Genomic DNA, 21,315 nt, shown 5'->3' on the forward strand with positions numbered 1-21,315 from the left:
TCTCGAGACCAACAAGGTTTTCTTTGAGGGGTCTTTGCACTGCATGTCGAAGGATTGGGGAATTCGTATGGGGAGCCGATCAAAGCAAGATCAGCAGCCACTGCCGATTCGGGCACCCTATAGGGGGAAATAGAGGGGAATGTGCCTGGGGAGGCAAAGCCAATGCACAGCCTGCAGTTAAGGGATCCCGAAGGGCTGAGAAAAATTTCAGCTTTTTCAAGGGGGATTTACTGGAGATTTCCAAGGTTGGATTGTAGATGTGTATATCAAAAGGCAGATGTCATCAAAGTATGTAACAATCGTCATTGTAGAGTTAGTAAAGTTCTAGTACAACAGTAGAGATCTAATAATGTTCGACGTCAGTTTTTCGAATATTTTGGTGGGCCGTTGAATCCATATTTTCTTGAGATCTGCGAGTTATCATTGGATTTGAGGTTATTGCCACTCTGTTAGCGCTTTGGTCTGGTTGGTGCGTCGATGTAACGGTCTTTCCATATATTACAATACATTACTGTAATTATACATATTAATCACTTATTCAGCTCTTTTAAAATGGTAATGACGGTAACCCGTATCCCCCCCATAACACTCCCCTCTTTTTCTCCTTCGCCTCTTCCCACACACTTCTCATATCTCAACCTTCCCTCCAATCTTTCCCTCTATTTTTCTATTTTCTTCTATTTTTTTTGTAACTTTCTATCTCACTTTCGGGTGCTGGCTTCTTACACAATGTCTGCCTACTTCTACAACCAACAGCAACAACACCCTCACCATGCTCATATGCAGGCAACAAATACCCACCACGGGCGTTCTCGTCGTGCCCCAAAGATGGCATCGCAAAATGCCCGTCAGTTTCGAGGAGTCAAGAGTATGCGGGAATTGGCGGAAGCTCCGGCTGTGACAGCTTTCCGTGCAAGATTTGAGGCTGGTCGTTCCTTTGATTTGGATGACGACCTTGAATTCTGCCCGGGTCTTCTGACTGAAGATGATGTACGTTTTGATCGGCGAATTTTCGAACCCCTTGCTCATCACCCCCTTGAATATCGTCAATCTCAATTTGGATAAACCATGTTTTAAGGAGACAAGTCTTGCTGACATGTTCTATTTGTAGCTGCACTCGATCCACTCCGCCTCCGACCGCTCTTCTCTCTCCAGCGGCTCGCCGGATACCTCACCTCTGCAGCACCAAATCCAACCGGTGCAGCAGGTGGCCCCATCCATCTCTTTGTCTCCCGCTCAAACAAACTCATACGTTCACCCTGGTGTTGCCGGCAACCCTAATCATGTCAACTACCAGCAACAGCAACAACCTGCGAACCGGACCCGCAAGGTCATTCCGATTATCAACCCCTCGACTGGAATGACCCTGTCGAGCCCACCTTCATCGATCACACCCGCGATGATGCAGAATGCTCAGCGTCGATGGTAAGGGTGCCATCTGCCAAAGTCGTAGGCACCCTACATCTCCATTCGTCCATTGCACGTCCTTTATTTCAGCTGTTCTGCATCATCGGGGTCCCTTAATCGCAGGTCATAATGTTTTTTTTCTCCACTTGCATTCTTGTTCGATACGTCTATTGCATTCGACACGACACTCAACTTGGAAAAATATTTGTTTCCAATACGGCGACAAAACAAAAATTCGAAAAAATTCGAAAAACAAAAAACCGACCTGTACATACCCTCTCCTCTTCGCCGATTACGACCACCTTCGCCTCATATTTTAGATCCTTTGCGATACTCTTAGCTTGTTGCGAGCGACGGCGCCTGCGATACAATACCTTGCATCCTTTTCCTACGATACCTCTTTCGTCTCTCAGGGAGGGACGAATACTTTCTTCGGCCTATGTTTCTTTTTTCCGGTCGGGCCACCGATGATGTACAGAACACACGTGCAGTGACATTGCTACTTGACGTTGCATGTCCATGACCTTTGGAGTTGATTTACCTTTTTTTTTCTGGGAGGGTTTTGCGTCCAAACGACTTTGCCAGATACACCTACGCTGTGGCACTTTTCTTATTTTACTTTCTACGATCTCTTTGTTTGGGTTTTTTTTTACCGGGGCGGGAATGGATATCATTTTCAAGGATCTAGAGGCGGAAACGATACACGTCTGCATTGCTTGGGCACTGTTGAATATCTTGGGTTGTTTTTTATTGCTTTGTTGCCTTCTACTTTTCTCATCTTTTACTGTTTCTATGTACATGGAATTTGGGGATTGGTGAACAACGCTTCCTTGCCACTGGTATGTGGCTGGTTGGGTCTGGTAGCGAAACCATGGGATGGGAGTTGTTTCTGTTTGAAATCGATATCCTTGGGGGTCTCTCGCGGTATGCGAGTCTAGACCATTATGCACTTTAAAAATGCTTTCATTTTTACTCTCCTTTTCATCTCTTCTATATCTCTTTTATTACCCTTTTGGGGACTCCCGGAGAGTTATGCCATTATATGACATTTATATTGATTTTTGCATACTATCAAGTTCAAGCAAATTTCTGTATCTTAAGATAGCGAGACTATCTTGTAGATCGTGAGATTTGCATGTATGAAGTATTTTCTTGGCTAGGCATGTAGATACTTCAAGTTTTCTACACCGAGCCCATAGAACTACTAATGTTGATGTCATTCTAGTTTGAATGTTTGAATTAAAGTTGGGAGATAAGATTTTATGTTTTATATTTTATTTGCAGATTATATCAAAATGTTTTATATATATTATCACCTGTGGTGCTGGAAAATATGTCGGAAAATATATGATGGTGGGAGTCATTAATAATGCTTTGAAGAAATGGGGGTTGTCTATTGAGGCTTATATATGTACATCCCTTAACCTATAAACCAACTATACAAAAGTTATGAGCAGATCTTTAATTAATATCCAACAGTTTGATCGGCCGAAGATCAACGGGAGGCAAAGATGCCATTGTTCTACTGAGGACGGAGTACTCGATATGTCACCACGCAATGCCATGGTTCCAATAGGCAAAGAAGAAAGGCTCAAATATAAAAAAAGAGCTAACCACACTTAATGTGCTACAGAGAGATCTCTATAACCTTTTCAGTATGTTTCAAGTGTGCCGTATACTCTGCATGATTGGGCATCTACCCGCTGGCCCTGTTTCAGGATCGACAAACGACATCCTCACCTTCCACAAGCTCGAAGGTCTCAGGTGTCAAACTCCACGCGCCCAGGGGAATCCCCCCACTTATCTAACACACGTAGTAACAGACAAATTATAGAGTACCCTACTATTCCCTACATAGGTACGGAGTATATACTCCGTACCCCCGTGGGCCCCTTCTGATACACGGAGTATAGTTCTGGTCTGGGACTGATGGCGTCTGTGAAGTATGCCCAGCTTGGGCCAAGTGTTTTGAAGTGAAGCACCTGCCTCCGATAGGTGGATATAGACAGCACTTGCACTACACGTACTTGGCTTTCGGGTCGTTCTTGCCATTGTCTTTCAATGAAGTTTCACTTTGTCTCTTGTGTTTTTTTCTTTATATTTTGTTTTCTAGACTCTTTGTTTTCTTCCTTTCTGCATTGTTTAACACATTGTATTGTTCTTTTCCATTCTTGGTTGCGGGTATTCTAGTCAGGACTACTGCCTGCTGACGTTCATTTTGAGACATTGGCATTGTCCTCCCATTCATTCAGAACAAGTCTGCCCTTACAGATCTGCGGAGCTGCCAAAAAATCACCTTCTTTTCTTGTGTCTTGGGATTCATCCTTGTGTTCCCTTGGCCATTGCAGTCTTTAATATCAATTACTCAGGCCGGCCCTGATCTAATCACTCTTTTTTTTCGATTTTGATATCCCCAGTTGCGACTTTGGGCAACATGTATTTCACTCTTTTTCTTGCCGTCTTCTTTTCGTTGAGCTTCAATGCTCTTTCTATGCCCGTGGCTCCTTCAAATCAACTTCAAGGCCGGTCCTTTAAGGTGGAGAGAGTTAAGCGCAATGGCGACACTGTCCATGGACCTACCGCACTGCGTAAGGCATACCGCAAGTTCGGAATTGATGCAGCAGATCTCAATGGTGTGGATGCTAGCGACTTCCAACCTTTCGACACTAAGCATACCCCTACCGCATCTGTGAAAGTTGCAAAGGAAGATGGAGTTCATTCTGAACAGACGGGCGCTGTGGATGCCACTTCTGTTGATGGAGACGTGGAATTCGTCTCGCCGGTCAATATTGGAGGCCAAACTCTCGATTTGAATTTCGACACCGGCTCGTCTGATATGTAAGTTTTGTGTTGTTCCTTAGGGAGAATTGGCTAGCTAGCAACATCTTTCCATGTTCTAGCTCATAGGATGAATTCCAAACTTACTAATTACCATATAGGTGGGTGATGAATTCGAGACTTCCCAAGTCACTGCGAAACAGCCGAGAAGTGTATGATCCGAGCAAATCCACCACCTTCGAAGAGCTTGCCAACAGCAAATTCGAGATCAAATACGGTGACTCATCCTATGCCAATGGAGGCGTAGGCAAGGATGATGTCTCGATTGGCGGTGTCAAAGTCAATGGTCAAACATTCGGTCTTCCGACGGATATATCGCAGACATTCGCCGAGGACACCAAGTCTAACGGACTCCTCGGTCTTGGATTTTCTTCAATTAACACCGTCACGCCAGTTAAACAAAAAACATTCTTCGACAACATCGCCCCCAGCCTCGGCGAGCCAGTCTTCACCGCTCGACTGCTGAGCAACGGCGTTGGAGAGTATGAATTTGGAACAATCGATCGCAATAAGTACCAAGGCCTCATGGCCAATGTCAGCGTGGATTCATCCAGTGGATTCTGGTTGTTCGACTCGGCACAATACGCTGTAGGAGGAGGTCCCTTCCACCCGGTCGCCCAGACACCCACTGCCATTGCTGACACTGGTACCACGCTCATGTTGGCCAGTCCTGACCTTGTGGATGCGTATTATAAGCAAGTCAATGGCGCATTATTTGCCAATAATGCCGGCGGGTATATCTTCCCCTGCACTTCGAGCTTGCCCAGTCTATCTGTTGCGATTGGGACTGGCCATTCGGCTACCATTCCTGGATCGTTCATAAATTGGTCCCAAGCTGGAACCAATACAACTACTGGCGAAACATGTGAGAAAATATTTCCCCCGTTCAAGCCTTGGAAGAGTTGTGAGCTAACCAGTTTTTCAATAGTGTGCTATGGCGGCCTTCAGTCGAGCGGAAGTTCAAGCATGGCGGTCTATGGCGATGTGTTCATGAAGGCACTGTTTGTGGTCTTTGATCAACGGGGGCCTTCTCTGGGATTCGCGGCGCCTGCTTAAGCAAAAAATTCTGAGATCTATCAGCTCCTCAAGTTGTGTGATAATGTATAGATTAGAAAAAAATGAAACCCATAATTCTACGTTTTAGTTGGCGATGGAGAGAGGAAGAAATTCCATTGTAAAATAGTATGAACTGGGAAATTTTGATTTCTTCATATTCTCATGAGTATGCGTTTAGTTTTATTTTCAGATACCGGATACCTTCACATTCCTTACCGCACAGTGGCATTAGTCAAGCTCTTAACAGTGCAGACACCACCAGAGGCAGCAACCAGCTTTCCAAGGGCGGGCTTGCCCTCCTGTCCGTGGACGGAGGGAACAGCGCTGCTATCAAAGGCAACCTCACGGTCCGCAGTGGTAGTGAAACCCGGCTGGAAAGTCTCCCAGACCTTCTTCTTGGGGTTAAGCTGCTTCTCGGGCTGACCATCATTCCAACCCTCGAAGCTAATGCGCTCACCGGCAGGAGCATCGGCAGGCGGGCTAACGAGCTCGACAGGACCGGCGTGCGAGTCCTCACCCTCCGCAACACGTGGGGACGCAGCGAGAACCATCGCGCAAGACTTGACGCCGCGCATAGTCACAGGCTTCAGGTTGCAAACTGCAACGATCTTGCGGCCCTGCATTTCCTCGAGCGGGATCAGCCCGTTAAGTCCGGAGCACACAGTTCGGACGGTCTTGCCGGTCTCCTCATCGAGAGAGGTGTTGTCGCTGCCAGGGGCGTCGCCGCAGTCGATCGTGGACACGTACAGGGAGTCCGCGTTGGGGTGGTTGATCGCGCGAAGGATGTGTCCGACGCGCAGGTCAATCAGTGATGGGGCAGGGGGGGCAGCGGGGGCAGGAGCGGGCTTGGGAGCCTTCTCCTTCTTCTCCTTCTTTTCCTTCTTGTTGGTTTTCACGGGGGCGCCGTCGGCGCCGGCCTGGGTCTGGGCCTTGGCGGCTTGCTCAGCCTTTCCTTGGCCGATGACGAGGGGCTTGGACTCGTTGTTGGCGTCTGGGTTCTGGGCGTTGGCCTTCTCACGCTTCTTGCGCTCTTTCTCCTCCTTGGGGTCGACGGGCTTGGGAACGAACTTGACGTCGTTCAGGTCGATGGCGATCTTCTCCTCCTCGGGGATTTGGAGTGAGAACAGGCGGCCGTTCTGCACGAAGTCGACGTGACGCACGATGTGGTGGTAGCCCTTTTCTCCGGTGCGCTCTTCGGGTGTCCACTTCTCAACGATAGGGGCCAGGAGAGCGTAGATGGCAATGTCGGCGACCGAGGGCTTCGCGCCAAGGAGGGTGGTGCGGGTGGCCAGGTGGATGTTCAGCTGGTCAAGGATTCCGACGGTGACATCCTTTTGATCATCGGCGAGAGAAGACTTCAGGCCGGAGACTGTGTGGAGCCATTGCTTGATGTCGGCTTCCTCTGCCTCACTGAAGGTGACCTGGGGGAAGATCTTGGCGGAGGCGTGGAGGTAGTCGGGCTCGGTCGAATCGGGAGAGATTACGGCGGGATACGACCGGTAGAGAAGAGAGAGGAGAGAGGTCTCGGGAGCTGCTGCCGTCGCCATGGTGTATGTTCGTGGAGGGGTTGGGAGTGGAAGAAGAGAAAATCGAGGAGGGGCACGGATTTGTGTCAATTGGACCCGCGGGGTCAGTCGGGCCCGCAATAGCGACCTGAGAGAATTCAATTTGACGATGATCCCTTTTATATAGGGATCTGGTGCAATTACCTGTTTTATTTAATATTCAAATCGCACTTGGATGCTTTTTTTCCCTCCAGGTGGCCGTGCTGCGTTGCTGACTCAGCGGTTGCCATGGCCCTGCCCATAGTTGGTAGACAGACCTCAGGGCTGTTACTGGATGGAGGATTTGACGTCGATGTCTCATCGTCTATGTTGAAATCAGCTTGGAAAGAATTTGTCGATTATGACCTCCTGATATATCATTTGGGAACTATATCCCCACGTGGGAAGACTACAATGTCAAAGTCAGCTTCTAAGGAGACTATCCTCAACAGCAGAGTCATATTCAGCAGTTGCTCTTGCACTATTTTGCCTTGGCTTATGTTGCACAGAGACCCGCCAGCTTAGCAAATCGAAGGAATGGATGTACATCAGTTTCAATGTGTACATACCCGGTCTCTGACTCTCTGTTGACAAGCCAAACCAAGAGGACAAGCAAGTTCCTACCAAAAACGCACCATATATAGCATGGAACAGAAACAGTGCTCTGAAGCTGCAGCTTTTACCTGGATAAAAAAAATCTTATTTTTACAGAGATTTTGATCTGTTGGTCGGAGGAAGTTCAACTTCCACTTCCGCAATGATAGTTGATTTTTAGCTGACATGAAACTTCTGTTTTGCTTATTTCACTACGAACCATCAATCACGGCATATCAACAAACACGGAAGCAGAAGATAGTTTGAGATTCAACTCATACCGGGAAAGTCTTCCATTTGATACGAATACCTGCAGCCAACGCTCGCTGCCGCGCTGTTTTGCCTTCGCTCATTCCAATATCTGGATTGGCACCAGCTTTAGCAAGCATATCAATGGTTTCCTTATTTCTCACATCAATCGCTTTCAACAGAGCTGTTTGGCCTTGACTAGTTTGCTTGTTGATGTCGAGTCGCTTCGATTGTAGCAAAAGTTCAACTGTCTCTTGCTGGTTAAGACTAACAGCAAGCAATAATGGAAATTCATCCGCTGGGCCAAGATTGGGATCAAGCCTATGCTGCGCTAGGAGAAGACGAGTCATGTTACGCTTGTTGTTGCCGATGCAGCAACAAAGCGGTGTTTTCCCCAGGCTGTCCTGAGAATTGATATCGGCCTCTTCTGGCATACGAACAATTCTCTTTGCAAATTTCAAAACCGGTACATTGCACCAGCATGAACACTTCCAACTTGCAGCAACGCTCAGTGGCGTACAGCCATAATTGTCGCGCTCATCAATCTTGACTCTTCGGTCTGCAAGAAGAACATCAACCAGAGTGTCCCAATCACTAGACTTGGACCCATCCTTGCGCTTGTGTTGTTCAAATAGCTTATGCAAGGGGGTGCGACCACGCGCGTCTTTTGCATTGGGATCTGCCCCAGCTTCGAGCAATGCCCGCAGGGTTTGGGGTTGGTGATACAGGCATGCCAAATGAAGCATCGAATCCATTTCTTGGAGAGACCCCACAGAGTTCGGGTCGGCTCCATGGGAAAGCAACAACTTGACCTCCCGGTACACTCTTTCTTGTTTTTCCTGCGAAACATCCCTTCCCCATCCGTGGCCGGTATCTACTATCGATGATTTGATCACATGGGACATCCAAGAAGAGCCGTCTTCAAATCGATAGTTGGGGTCAGCCCCCCACTTCAAGCAGGTTTCGGTGGATCTCCAGTCGCCTCTCTCAGGTCTTACCCAAGTTTCATACCGCATGTGATGTAGGGTTCTTTGGATGATTTTCCTCAATGCGCAACCGAGGATGCCGTCTTTAGAAACTAATAGTTGTATCAACTGAACATTTCTGTTGTTCACCAAGGGATACAACTGGGCTCGGCTTTTATTCCGCGCTGTCTCCGGGACATCGGAGACTGCTTCGATCGCCTTGATGAACGCAATCTTCTTATTCCTTTGCAGGCTGTGTTTAAGTGCACGCAAGTCCTGCATACCTCGCCGGCGTAGATACCTACTCAAGAAGTGATAAAGACCACGATTCGTTCGGCAAAGATTGTAAAGTTCGTTGTCTGATAGGTTACGCCCAATAAGTATAATGAGCTCGACGGGTAGGTGAAGGATTGATTTCGCCCCAAAATATGACGGGCAACTTTGCTTCAGTAGTGGCCAGGCTAGATCAGCTGTTCTTTGAATCGATTTTTTCACTCGGTACTCTTTCTGTGCCCATATCCTAGGATAACAGGCAAGATTATTGTCCGATTGAGCTGATTTTGTGACAGTAGACCTGATCTCATAGTTCTGCGCAATAAAAGTAATCAAAGCTCTCTGGTCGGGGTGCAAAAGAATCCATGATTTCTCTGTCTGAAAGAAGGTTTCGAGGCAGTGGGCCAAACGGATCGCTTCTGGTGGCAGTTTTGGAAGACTTGATGTTGCCATGTTGCCAAAGAGTACTATGTATGTCTGCGCTGGATGCTGTAAAGGTGAAGGACCCATGTTCTGAACTCTATAAAGAAACTGTCATAACATAGTAATGATGAGCTATCCTTAATCGATTATTATCTCTTTGAATTTATCGATATTGCCATTAAACTGACTTTTTAAATTAAACCATTCCAGCAATGATCAAGCTAGCAACCTGGATCCTATACCAATATAGCAAAAAGACAAATTTGGCTCTCAACTCCTTCTTTCCTTTTTCTCCCTTCTATTCTACTCTTCTTCTCTTGTTTGCACGCATTAGCTGTTCGGGATTGATGTCCGCCTCGAGGATCTTTTCCCGTGCAGTCAGACCTGTGCTATCTCGAATATCCAGCTCAGCTCCAGCCCCGATAAGCAGCTTGATTATAGTCCATGAAGTTCGCAATGTTAAAGCGAGACGACCATTGCTGTCTTTCTTGTTTGGGTCGGTTGCCTTTGTGCTTAGCAAACTTCGTACCATATCTGTCATTTGATGCGAAACTGCGAAAAACAAGGGCAGGTACATAGGATTGAGATTCGGGTTGATGTGACGCTACGATAGCAACATATTGGCGACTTTTATGTTTCCACTCTCCACTGCATGGTAAAGTACCGTTTTCCCATCATTATCTTGGGAATTGATATCCACATTGGGATTTTCAAGTACGCGTTTCACAAACGATGCATAGACAGCTTCATTACGGCTGGCAGCAATGCTCAATGGCGTGCGGCCATTATCAGCACGATGATCGAGCTCAATGCCTGGAGCCTGAAGAAGTGCATTGATTGTCTTTTCACAGGGAGTGGAGGAGCAATAACAGTTGTTTTCACTAAGGGCCATGTGAAGGGGCGTTTCTCCCCAGGGGTTAATTGCGTTTGCATTGGCGCCATAATTGATCAATTCTGTCACAATAGACGACTTACCCGCGTGCTTGCACAGGGATAATACTGCCACATGAAGTGCTGATGTTTCATTAGGTATGTGAATATTTGGATCAGCCCCGTATTGGAGCAAAAGGCCAACAGCATTGACTCTTTTTATCTGTTTTGAATCATAGAGGCTCCTCCTATCTGTAGGACAATACTTCCCGGGGTTTGGGCAAAACATATGTGAACCACAGGTAGCGACGAACAGTGGAATGCGCTTAGGGAATGGGTCATCAGTGAAACCATTCGGATTAGCCCCGACTTTGAGGACCCCTTCGAGATATGCATTTGTTGGGTCCTTTGACCAGTCTAGGCTGTTCAACAGCGCTTCTGCAAGGAATTGACGATACAATTTCCCAATATACTCGTTTTTGAGAGCCATACACTTCAACATATCGATATTGTTGTTGTTTATCACAGGCAACAATCTCTGTGTGGACTCAGATACCATACTTTGAGGCATTTTCGAGAGTCTTTCCACTGCCTTCTCGTAAACTGTCAGCTGGCAGTGTTTCAAGCTCCATTCCATGGCCATGAGAACTCTATCCAGTGGTCCCCAGAGCTCAATACCTATCAGCTTGGAGAGACGGCGGTTCTGCTGACAGAGCCTAGCGAGAGGCTTCTTCGATGGTTGAGCTGCAATGAGCTGCAACAACTCGTTGGGGAGGCCAAGTATCGATGTTGTGAAGACTGCTTTCTTCCAATTATGAAAAGCATCTGTAGTGAAGAAGAGTTGCTTGGCGTCTTTGACAATGGCTTTTGTTGTCTTTCGCGCCCGCTTCTTATAGGTTAACCATAACTTTGGAAAAGGGAATTGATTCGACGCAAGGTTTCGAGCAGCGGAAATAGACATGCCAGAGCTTTTAGTGATGGTCTGCCCTGGCTCAGAATAATTCATGATGATGAAATAAATCAAATCCACCTCATCGGGCTTGATTCTGAGGGACAATTAAGGGTTTGCGTTGAGGTATCCAATAACGCTACATACTGCTTGGATTGTGTTGCTGGTCGTGGAATCCAACACCAAATTGGGCGACGACATAGTGTAAAAAAAAAGGATATGGATATAGTGAGTGCGTGTTTGAGGAAGGTATTGCTGGTAAATATCACAATCATTCATATTTGAAGTCTATAGAGCTGGTCATCATGCAATAATCTATCTTGACCTTGGAATGATACTTTGGTATAAGTGGTCTCTATGGACAACCACAAGTATTTTGAGCTTATATGTGAAGTTTATACCTTATGATTATCACTGGATCTCAATGGGTGTTCAATCGGGATCTTGACCATAGTACGGAGTATCTTTTATACATTCCAATCCGGGAGGGGCTTAGATGTGTAAATGTAACCTTTTGGATAACACTGTCAAAGCTTATCCTAAACTAGATTAGTGTATCTTAATTATCATATATGATTGGTCAATTTGAAAGACGCTAAAATGAGTCATAATGAGTCGTGGGGGAAATGTAGATAAGTAGCCAATCACGTGTTGCTTATTGTGGGCCCATCTTGTGCTGCGGATTATCCCTTAATCCTCCTGATTCTTTTTATATGGCCTGGCCTTGTCCTTCAATTCCTTCCTCAGGACACGACTTCGACAGAGTCAATCCCAATCCACAGCTACCCTAGGGTACCTTCTTCATCATCATATAAAGCGTCACGGGTCTGCAAAGGCCCGTCTAAGAAATCCAGCGATGCCCGCCTGCTGTTGTTCGAGCGCCGCGGCAGCGATCCAGACCTCCACCTTCTGGTTCAAGCCCGCCCAACACCGGCACGCAGGAACGCCATCAAGGGCCTGCTGAATATTTGCCATGGGCGAATATTCAACCGTACAGCGATCATGACCTCTTCTCATCACTGGCGCCGTCGTTGGAAGGCTTTCCCTCGGCTGTGCCAGTCTGTCAATCCTTTGATACCCTCACCCACGAGTCGGCACTCTGGGCAGAACCCGATCTGTCCTTTGCCGATACCGACTGGAATTTCATATCTGTGAATCAACCGACTCCATACCCTCCTGGCTATGACGGTGGCGATGTCCCTGTCATGGACCTTGGGTATGGGTCTGCCTCTGCTTTCAACTCTCTTTCGGATTCCGGATCAATCGAGCACCAACAATATGTTTCTACGTCCCTTGCTCATAGCTCCGTCAATTCACAAGGTATGATTATAATATTCAATTCAGTCAAAGGGATCTCATTTCTAACGTTTACAAGATGGCCACTCGCATTCTTCCCCTGTCTCTCAGTTTCCTGCTCCCGTCTCGACTTCTCTTTCTAGCCCCGCTACCTCTCAGAGCGATGATACTCCAAGCCGTGTTGATCCGTCACGGGTAGAAAAGCGTAAGCTCAATACTCTCGCGGCCCGGAGATGTCGGCAGAGACGCGTGGATCGGATGAAGGAACTTGAAGCCGAGTTGGAGAAGGTCAGGAAGGAACGAGATGATTGGAGACTTCGGTGTTCGAAGCTGGAAGGTGAAACGGATGCTTTGAAGGGTCTTCTCACTCGCAGGAGCAAAGATACATAGTTGGATACTCGAAAATTGGAGCTGGTCTCCCAACGAATTCGATTGGTTTTGGATCAGTGTCTACTCCGTTCTCTCTGCTATTCTTCCAGGATTTATAAGCATTAGTCGTATCGGAGCTTTGTATGTCGGGCTTGTTCCTCTTTGTTGGGCACCCCCGCATTGGACATGTCCCTGCACATCGTAGGGGGATTTGCCATTGGTCTCTTCGCCAGTTTAAGTTGAAATCGAGAGGTCTGGTGACTATCTTACCTAGCAGGGCTACGTCGAGAAGGGTTCTCCCTGGTCTAAACTCTACTGATAGTATCACAGATATTGAATTAGGACCTTTACATTTGTGTAACATCTTTAGTCTCTCAATATATTACATCTCACTTCATCCCTATAAGCACTCCATTCTCGGTTCGTTTTATAATATTCAGACTTACCTGTTAACACGAGACCCATTCATCATGAGAGCTGTACGCTTCCATGGACGAGGTGATATCCGCGTTGATGAAATTGAAGAGCCGGTTTGTGGTAATGGCCAGGTTAAGGTAAGCTTAGGATCACTAGTAGCCTCCGTAGCGTTACTTACGAAGCTGAATCTCTAACAACAAACCTTGATGCTAACAGATTCGACCTGCCTTCGTCGGAATATGTGGTAGTGGTAAGTAACACCCTCGACAGCCACAGTTAACCACTTCTTTCTGATGCGACCCAGATCTTCATGAATATCTTGCCGGTCCAATGATCGTTACTACCACCCCACACCCATTAACCGGCGGGAAGCTACCGGCCACCCTGGGCCATGAGTTCAGTGGTACTGTTGAAGAGGTTGGCTCAGACGTTACAGGGTTCAAGGTGGGAGATCGGGCTGTGGTCAAGCCTAACCTCTTTGACGCCACATGTACGAGCTGTTCAGTGGGCCGGTTCAATTCCTGCGAGAAATTGGGGTTCATCGGGTACAGCAGTAAGCCATGCTAAGGCCTGTAGCCACGTCTTGATATTGACGACCACAAGGTCAAGCAGGTGGGCTATCGGATCACATAGTCGTGGATCGCAAAAATGCGATTCTCCTACCCGACTCCGTTCCCCTTGATGTCGGTGGTAAGTAGACTTCTCAGTTTCAAGTTGTTTAAGACTTGTTTCAGCTCTGACAAGATGGCGATACAGCCTTGGTGGAACCTCTTGCCGTCGCATGGCACGCCGTAAGCCGCAGTCCTCTGCAAACAAACGATACAGTACTTGTGGTTGGGGCTGGACCAATCGCTTTGGCTATTATCCAGGTACTGAAAGCCAAAGGCGTTACATCAATTATCGCTGTGGAGGTCTCTGAGCGGCGACGAGAATTTGCCCTGGCCCTGGGCGCCACCGAGGTTCTTAATCCCGTTGATGTGGATGTGGTTACCCAGGTACGTGTCTTGACGGGGAATGTGGGTGCAGCTGTTGCATTCGAGTGTTCCGGTGTTCAAGCTGGACTTGATACTGCGATAGCTGGTCTTCGGGTGCGTGGGACGACGGTCGTCGTTTCCATGTGGGAACAGATGCCTATTATTAATGCTCTTGCTGTTGTTTACCAAGAGAAACATGTCATTGGGGCAGTTATTTATGATGATGGTGATTTTGAGGCTGTAATCGATGCAATTGCTTCCGGTATGGCTACCCAGTTCATTGTCCTAATTGGGAAGGTGCCCTATGTTGACCTCTTGCTTCTTTGGTATAGGTGATATCCAGCCTCGCTCAATGATCACTAGTAAGATCCGAATGGAGGATGTGGATGAGAAGGGGTTTAAAGCTCTCATTGAGGAGAGGGATAAGCATGTAAAGATCCTCGTCGACATTTCTGCATAACACAGTTAGCCCATACGCCTTGGTATCTCTACAGTGTATTTCAATTTTTATTTCGGATTCATATCCCATGTATTTGTGTTTTATTATACATAGCTACACGGATTATGCGTCAACCTTGTCGGATTCTAACATCACAAGAATAGTCGCAATATGACTACTCTTGATGCCATGTTTCAGCCTCTGTATGATGAACCAATAGATAGTTACGGATTTCTGTAGTTAAGGCACCTCTACATCCCCCGACTAGGCCTCATTTCTCTTTCCTTTGTTTGTTTTCTCCTGTTGCTTTTCAACCTTGTTTCTCCCTTAAAAGTGACCATAGACCAGGTCACATAATACTTTATCTATACCCTCACAAACATTCTTCACGGGCTGCAATTGAAAGCATCGAGTCCACTGTTTCAACATCAGCCTCAGCCAATATGGATGCTCTATCAAATTTTCAATTGCAGAATTTCTTTAAACGATATAGTTTAATTACCAGGGAGATGCGCAGGAGACATATGGACAATTGGTGCCTGCCTGTCAACATCTTACCGACCAATATCTTAAGGGGTTAGACTCTTTACAGGTATATAAGATGAGCTACATAGGTGGTGACGCACTTCTTCAAGTGAACGCCTTCATCTACTAGCCTGAGAATTTGCCTCTTCTAAAACAGACAGTACAAGACTTTGCTATGTATTCCTTAATCTTATTATCTCGAGATTCCATGCTGATAATAATTTGGATTCTGTTCTTGTGCGTGGCGTAATCGTCCGTCTATGCCATCATTCAGTAAAGCTTCGATCTAGAAGGACTATTCTTCCAACCTTGACCGCATGATAAACGAATTACCATACAGCTTCCGGCCCTTACTCAATAGACTTGGATCTCTTTCTCCGAAGTCTTTCTGATCCAAATGTACGCAAATATCTATGAATATATAGTTACAGTCATTCTCGAAATCGGCTTGACCAATACACACTGAGTAACTCTTTTCTGTCCTCACCCCAAGGCCTTAGCGTGGATAGATTATTGAACAAGTCGCATCACGTCGATGGCCGCAGCATTATGCCACCATATAATACAATGGCCACTGGGGTTTATTGTTTAATGATAAAAGTGTAAGGTATAATTTCACGTGGCAAGATACAGGACCATACTAAAGCAACATGTCTAATGCGCAACCGGAGGGCTAATAGCCCCAATTTGCAGCATCATTCCAAACAGATCAGGCAAGCCACACTCCTCCACGATCATTCCATCTGTGAATCGATAAATATTCATAGCTCTTGCTTGAACTTTTTTCCTGGAAGCCGGGACACCAAAGAATTCGCCTTCGTGAGTTCCACGAAGAGTGAACTGCGCTGCAACTCTATCATCCTCAATGACTGTATCATCAAGTGTCCACTGAATATCTGGATAGGCGGAACGCATCATGCCAAGAATTTGCATATATCCAGACAATCCTTTCAGTGGGGTATCCGAAAATGGAACGTGGAACACGGCTGATTCGGAAACCAGCTCTTGCCCTATGGTTTCATCGCCTGAATTGATAAACTCGACGAATCGATGCATCCTTTGTAAAAGGGGGTGAGACATTTTATTACTTGAAGGATATGTTAGTCTGTTTTGTACAGAATCAAGTCTCCAATGTTGACTCACATGTAGTGATTATGTTCTGGTGAAGGAGTAGATATGGACGTTTTTTTTCGGTCAAGATTCCGAGACCAAAAATCAATGAATAGCAAACCTTGAATAACTTTTGTCAAAAAAAAGCACTCATTAATGACTTGATCTTGCGCAGATGATTTGATCGCCATCCAAAGAATATGGATTGAAACTTAGGAAGTTTAAACGGGCAAGAACGATAGGAACTTACCTTTGCTTGCAATGTTTGATTATACGTATAAAACGAATTTATGCCCTAGTAGATTCTATCGAGGAATCGAGACATACTTATATTTTATAGGCTGCTCTATAGTATGATCCGTATATCTATACAGGTTCCTGTTTGGTACGTTTGCATGGTTTGCAAGATTTGCCTTCTCAGGGTTCAACCAATAAGCACCTCGGAACCTCTCAGCTCGAATGTTTGTTATGCTTTATATTGTTTGTATTCAAGACCTTATACAACATATTCCGTTCAATAACCAGGAAATTCCGGCTTTTGCGCTGGTTAATGTGTTTGTGCAGTTTGCAAATTTCGGGTATTGTGGCAAATGTACGTAATGGTCAGGTCGGTGCTCAGGGCGTTTACCCTTCTGTATAGAATGTTTCTCTTCCTAGGGCTCCTATTGTTTCTCTTTGTTTCTTTACTTCCATGAAACGCTGCAGTTTCAAGATTTATAACCCCAACTTAACCCCTAATAACAAATAATGATAAACATACAACATAGAACGTACATTATTACTTTGCCCAATCCGAGCTGTGTTGGGGGAACAGGGCCTGTGGGAGTATGTTTTACTTGACGCCTTCTAGCTAAAACAGGCACATATATTTGAGGCAGGAGATCTTTAGGATTTATGATCTACATCAGACATGAGATTTGATGTTTGTCCCACAAATAGCGAACTAATCTACCTCAGTATCAAGTGTCGATCCCCATAGTCTTTCTAATTTTACACGGCGTTTACTGCAAGGGTACAGAGTCCAAAAAAAATTTAGTCGCCGTGCCACACATCGGGTAGAAGATCAGAGGGGTTCTGGCCATTTGACACTAAGGCAATACGTCGCTAGTGTTCGCATCTGATTGATCTACTTTATGGAAAAATCACGCCTCAGCCGTGAGCTGAGACATGGATGACACCCCTCATGCCTGATATAATTTAGCCCATTTCTACTGGGCAGGGGAGAATTTTTAGATGTTTGGGTATATAACACTTGGGTCTTTGACTCTCTTTTTATAATTCCCTTTGTCGCAAAATATTCCATTGTTTTTTTTCTCTATATTTGGAATCGAATATCCAGTACAGGTACTCTTTTCACCGTTTTTTTTCCCTACTGTGCCTACGCTGTACCCGCGATTTGCCAATATAACAAATAGCGTCATGGGTACACCACTTACAGAAACGGTTATTATTACTGGTGGAAATGGGTTATTGGGTTCAGAGATTGCCGTCGAGATCGCAAAGAAGCAACCTTTCGTCCATCTATCATTGACAGCACGAGATATAAGGACCGACGACGTCCGCGAACTGATGGGGAAGATCCGCTTGGTCGGCCCGAGGTCGATCGAGGTCCTTGCTCTTGATCTGACCGATCTGAAATCCGTGGCGTCTTTCGCCAAAACTACAGTCGATCGTGTTCGCTACAGAGAGATTCCGCCTGTGACTAGTCTGATTCACTCTGCTGTCGCTACATCTTACGTTATTGATGACCTCACATCAGACGGCTACGACCCTGTGTATCAGACCAATTGTCTATCTCCATTTTTATTGACCATTGGACTGCTCGAGGCGTTCCGGGCTGGAGATGGTACACCGAAAGGCGGAGCTAAAGTGATCAACATTGGCTGTTCTGCGATATCTTCGGGCAGATTGGATTACTTTGATCGCGACAATGGAAGAAATGGAAGACGACCGGGAACTGCGCTGAGCGCAAAGGAAGAGAATATTCGTTTTGGAAGCAGCAAGTTAATGGCGAGTGTCGCATTATATGCATTGAGGCGGAGCTTGATCTGGGTTAGTCGGAGTCATCCCCCAATTCCTACAGTTTACTCAGATCTAATTATAGACCGGTAATATATCGATTGACGTCTTCACCTTGGATCCAGGTGGCATAACTGGACCGAGTAATCTACGAACCGGGGCGCCTATGTCAGTCAGAGTCGCACACCAGACTCGGTCCGGGCTTCGGCCATTCCTACGCATGGTATCCCGAAGCTCCATGAACAAAGTCAGTGTTCCAGCCAAGGCAATCACCAGAGTTGCATTCCACGTCGACGCGGTGGAGAATTGGCAAAAGGAACGGTACTTTATTCTCGACTCCGATTACGAAGCCGCATCCGTCCTGCCCAGCTTGCGTGATGAGAGACAAGTGAACAAGCTATTACTGCAGATGATGCAAATGATTGATGTGGAAACAAAGGATTCTCCTCCTGTTCGACCTCAATTGAGTATGATCTCACCTCCGACACTTTCACTGTGATGTAAAAATTATCTAGATTTAACATTAGGGGAATTCTTTAAAAATTAGCGAAGCCAATTGGCCAAATGAAATCATTTCTTATCATTTTATTTGTTTTAAATCTGATGTTATAAAGTACTTTATAATCTGATCTTAAGGGGACCTTCACTGCAAGCGGATGACCGGATTTGGTGTAGACCACAACAAGTGTGAGACCTTGGATCTCAAGTCTTATCTTCAAATGGTCTTCTTCTTTGGCTTCCAATTCATTTTAATTTCAATCTTTTCTTGAGACTTTCCCTTCTTCCATTCTATAACTGGCCTTTTCAAAATAGATCAGAGTTGCCAGGGTCTCCGGCCGCTCCAGTTCTTGGCCCCCAAAATAAGCACCGCGACGGCCTGTGACGGCCTGTGACGGCGCAGTGATGAACCGACACGTTCTTGAAAAAGGCTACTCTGCCTACCCCAGGGGATCTGCATTTTCAATCTCACCCAACAGGTATGCCGACTCCGAGTTAATCGCCTCGCTTTTCATCTTCCGAACTCGCAGCCCTGTCGTCATGATCGTGAAGCTTGAAATCAAGACTGACAAGTATACCGCCCCAGGTTCCAGCCTCGTTCACAACCTGCCCTTCGGAGACGCCGACAACTCTTCCAGCGCCTCTGCCTCCTTGGCGCGGTGTCGCTAGTGGTGTTCCTCTTGATTTTCCCATCCTGGCGCGCCGCCATCCTTCCCAGCATCTCGCTCGGCCTTCTCTCATACCCCGGAGATCTACACCTACAAACGGTTCGGTATTATGATTTATCAGAAGTCCAAGGGACGGAGAAAGGTTGGGAACGCGGAGAGCGTGTACTGATGTGCACACCCCTCCGAGATGCCTCATCGCACCTCCCGATGTTCTTCTCACACCTTCGAAACCTCACATACCCGCACCACCTAATTGATCTGGCATTTCTGGTATCTGATTCTCGGGATGACACACTAAATATGCTGTCGCACATGTTGGAGGAGATACAAAATGACCCGGACCCGAAAATGCCCTTTGGGGAGATCTCCGTGATTCAGAAGGACTTTGGACAGAAAGTCCAACAGGACGTGGAAAGTCGACATGGATTCGAGGCGCAGGCGAGCCGACGTAAGCTGATGGCACAAGCGAGGAATTGGCTGCTGAGCGCGACGCTGCGCCCAACCCACAGCTGGGTTTACTGGAGAGATGCGGACGTGGAGACTGCTCCGTTCACAATCATTGAGGATCTAATGCGACACAACAAGGATGTCACAGTCCCGAGTGAGTGGTGACTGTTGCATAAGTGTCTGGTTCTATACTAATTGGCTTTGTCTGTAGATGTTTGGCGTCCGCTTCCAGACTGGCTTGGCGGAGAGCAACCTTATGATCTGAACTCCTGGCAAGAATCTGAGACTGCATTGGCGCTTGCGGATACTTTGGACGAGGATGCTGTCATCGTGGAAGGGTATGCCGAGTACGCCACATGGAGACCTCACCTTGCTTACCTCCGCGATCCCTACGGCGATCCAGACATGGAGATGGAGCTGGACGGGATCGGAGGTGTTAGTATCCTTGCGAAAGCCCGGGTTTTCCGTGCTGGTGTGCACTTCCCAGCCTTCAGTTTCGAGAAACATGCCGAGACGGAAGGGTTTGGCAAGGTAAGACAGTAATCAACGCGGTGGTTACAATTGCTAATGTTTCCTAGATGGCTAAACGGATGAAGTTCTCGGTGGTTGGACTACCACATTACACTATTTGGCATCTATACGAGCCCAGTGTCGATGACCTTCGACATATGGAACAGATGGAGGTGGAGCGACTGGCTCGCGAAAAGGAAGAACAAGAGCGAGCCGAGCAAAAGGACAACGTCCAGTCCAAGCCCCTGGGTACAGATCAAGATGTGGATGGCGCAGAAGGACACGGTTCTACTGAAGACCTGGCTGGCCAGCCCGTGAAAGCCGTTGATTCTACTCAGGGTCACTTGAAAGCCCAAGCTGAGACAGTCGACCAAGCCGAGAAAGTCGAAGTAGTTGAGAAAGCCAAACTATGATTCTTGACTGGCTTTTTCTCGCCGCTTATTCTTTATAAGTGGCCGCTCTGATCCAGCCGGCTGGATTACGCATTGCATTTTTACATGCTACTTGCTACTTGAATGTCTCACCTCCCTGTTTGGGAAGGCTATGTGTTTGTTCAAACTAGGGCATATTTGCGCCCAAGCTCCGCGAGTGTACTCCGTAGGAGCTTTGCTTTTCGTTCTTGTTCAGTTCTTGCATATGTTTTTTTTTTATCTTTGGGCGGCATTTCTCTTTTTCATGGAGTCACAACGAATCATAATGGTTGGCGATGGAGAGCAATACTTTGGCCATTCAAAAGCAAAACATTGATGGTTCTAATTTCAGCGTATTCTTCACAATAATAGTGGTTTATACGGCATCTGTCCTTGATGTAGTTCAGTAATACATAGTATAATCTGGAAGTGTCAATGAATCCGTAAAATAGAACATATGTGAAA

The 21,315-nt window shown here is 46.5% G+C and overlaps 7 protein-coding genes across 7 annotated transcripts; 5 read left to right on the plus strand and 2 right to left on the minus strand.

The window, feature by feature from the left end:
- Positions 1–729: 729 nt before the first annotated feature.
- PGRI_016660 (DUF4452 domain-containing protein) lies at positions 730–1,429 on the plus strand (the record flags this gene model as incomplete). Its single annotated transcript, XM_040789379.1, has 2 exons — positions 730–990; positions 1,112–1,429. The coding sequence occupies 2 exons, from the start codon at positions 730–732 to the stop codon at positions 1,427–1,429; spliced, it is 579 nt and encodes a 192-aa protein (XP_040646332.1).
- Positions 1,430–3,841: 2,412 nt separating this feature from the next.
- Positions 3,842–5,301, plus strand: PGRI_016670 (pepsin-like aspartic protease; the record flags this gene model as incomplete). The annotated part of the gene is made up of 3 exons (XM_040789380.1): positions 3,842–4,245; positions 4,347–5,110; positions 5,174–5,301. 3 exons carry the CDS (start codon positions 3,842–3,844, stop codon positions 5,299–5,301), a joined length of 1,296 nt encoding a protein of 431 aa, XP_040646333.1.
- Positions 5,302–5,513: 212 nt separating this feature from the next.
- On the minus strand, positions 5,514–6,848 carry PGRI_016680 (putative cofactor for methionyl- and glutamyl-tRNA synthetases; the record flags this gene model as incomplete). Its single annotated transcript, XM_040789381.1, has 1 exon — positions 5,514–6,848. One exon carries the CDS (start codon positions 6,846–6,848, stop codon positions 5,514–5,516), a length of 1,335 nt encoding a protein of 444 aa, XP_040646334.1.
- An 866-nt stretch (positions 6,849–7,714) lies between these two features.
- Positions 7,715–8,704, minus strand: PGRI_016690 (ankyrin repeat domain-containing protein; the record flags this gene model as incomplete). Its single annotated transcript, XM_040789382.1, has 1 exon — positions 7,715–8,704. The coding sequence occupies one exon, from the start codon at positions 8,702–8,704 to the stop codon at positions 7,715–7,717; it is 990 nt and encodes a 329-aa protein (XP_040646335.1).
- A 3,320-nt stretch (positions 8,705–12,024) lies between these two features.
- On the plus strand, positions 12,025–12,854 carry PGRI_016700 (bZIP transcription factor JlbA/IDI-4; the record flags this gene model as incomplete). The annotated part of the gene is made up of 3 exons (XM_040789383.1): positions 12,025–12,080; positions 12,166–12,488; positions 12,544–12,854. The coding sequence occupies 3 exons, from the start codon at positions 12,025–12,027 to the stop codon at positions 12,852–12,854; spliced, it is 690 nt and encodes a 229-aa protein (XP_040646336.1).
- A 449-nt stretch (positions 12,855–13,303) lies between these two features.
- PGRI_016710 (2,3-butanediol dehydrogenase) lies at positions 13,304–14,684 on the plus strand (the record flags this gene model as incomplete). Its single annotated transcript, XM_040789384.1, has 6 exons — positions 13,304–13,387; positions 13,467–13,500; positions 13,555–13,803; positions 13,884–13,940; positions 14,007–14,486; positions 14,557–14,684. The coding sequence occupies 6 exons, from the start codon at positions 13,304–13,306 to the stop codon at positions 14,682–14,684; spliced, it is 1,032 nt and encodes a 343-aa protein (XP_040646337.1).
- Positions 14,685–17,717: 3,033 nt separating this feature from the next.
- Positions 17,718–20,853, plus strand: PGRI_016720 (Anp1; the record flags this gene model as incomplete). The annotated part of the gene is made up of 6 exons (XM_040789385.1): positions 17,718–18,350; positions 18,403–18,784; positions 19,219–19,412; positions 19,454–20,084; positions 20,142–20,461; positions 20,509–20,853. The coding sequence occupies 6 exons, from the start codon at positions 17,718–17,720 to the stop codon at positions 20,851–20,853; spliced, it is 2,505 nt and encodes an 834-aa protein (XP_040646338.1).
- Between the last annotated feature and the right edge of the window lie 462 nt (positions 20,854–21,315).

Source organism: Penicillium griseofulvum (assembly GCF_001561935.1).
Source record: "Penicillium griseofulvum strain PG3 chromosome Unknown contig_80, whole genome shotgun sequence".
In the NCBI taxonomy this organism is placed as follows: domain Eukaryota; kingdom Fungi; phylum Ascomycota; class Eurotiomycetes; order Eurotiales; family Aspergillaceae; genus Penicillium; species Penicillium griseofulvum.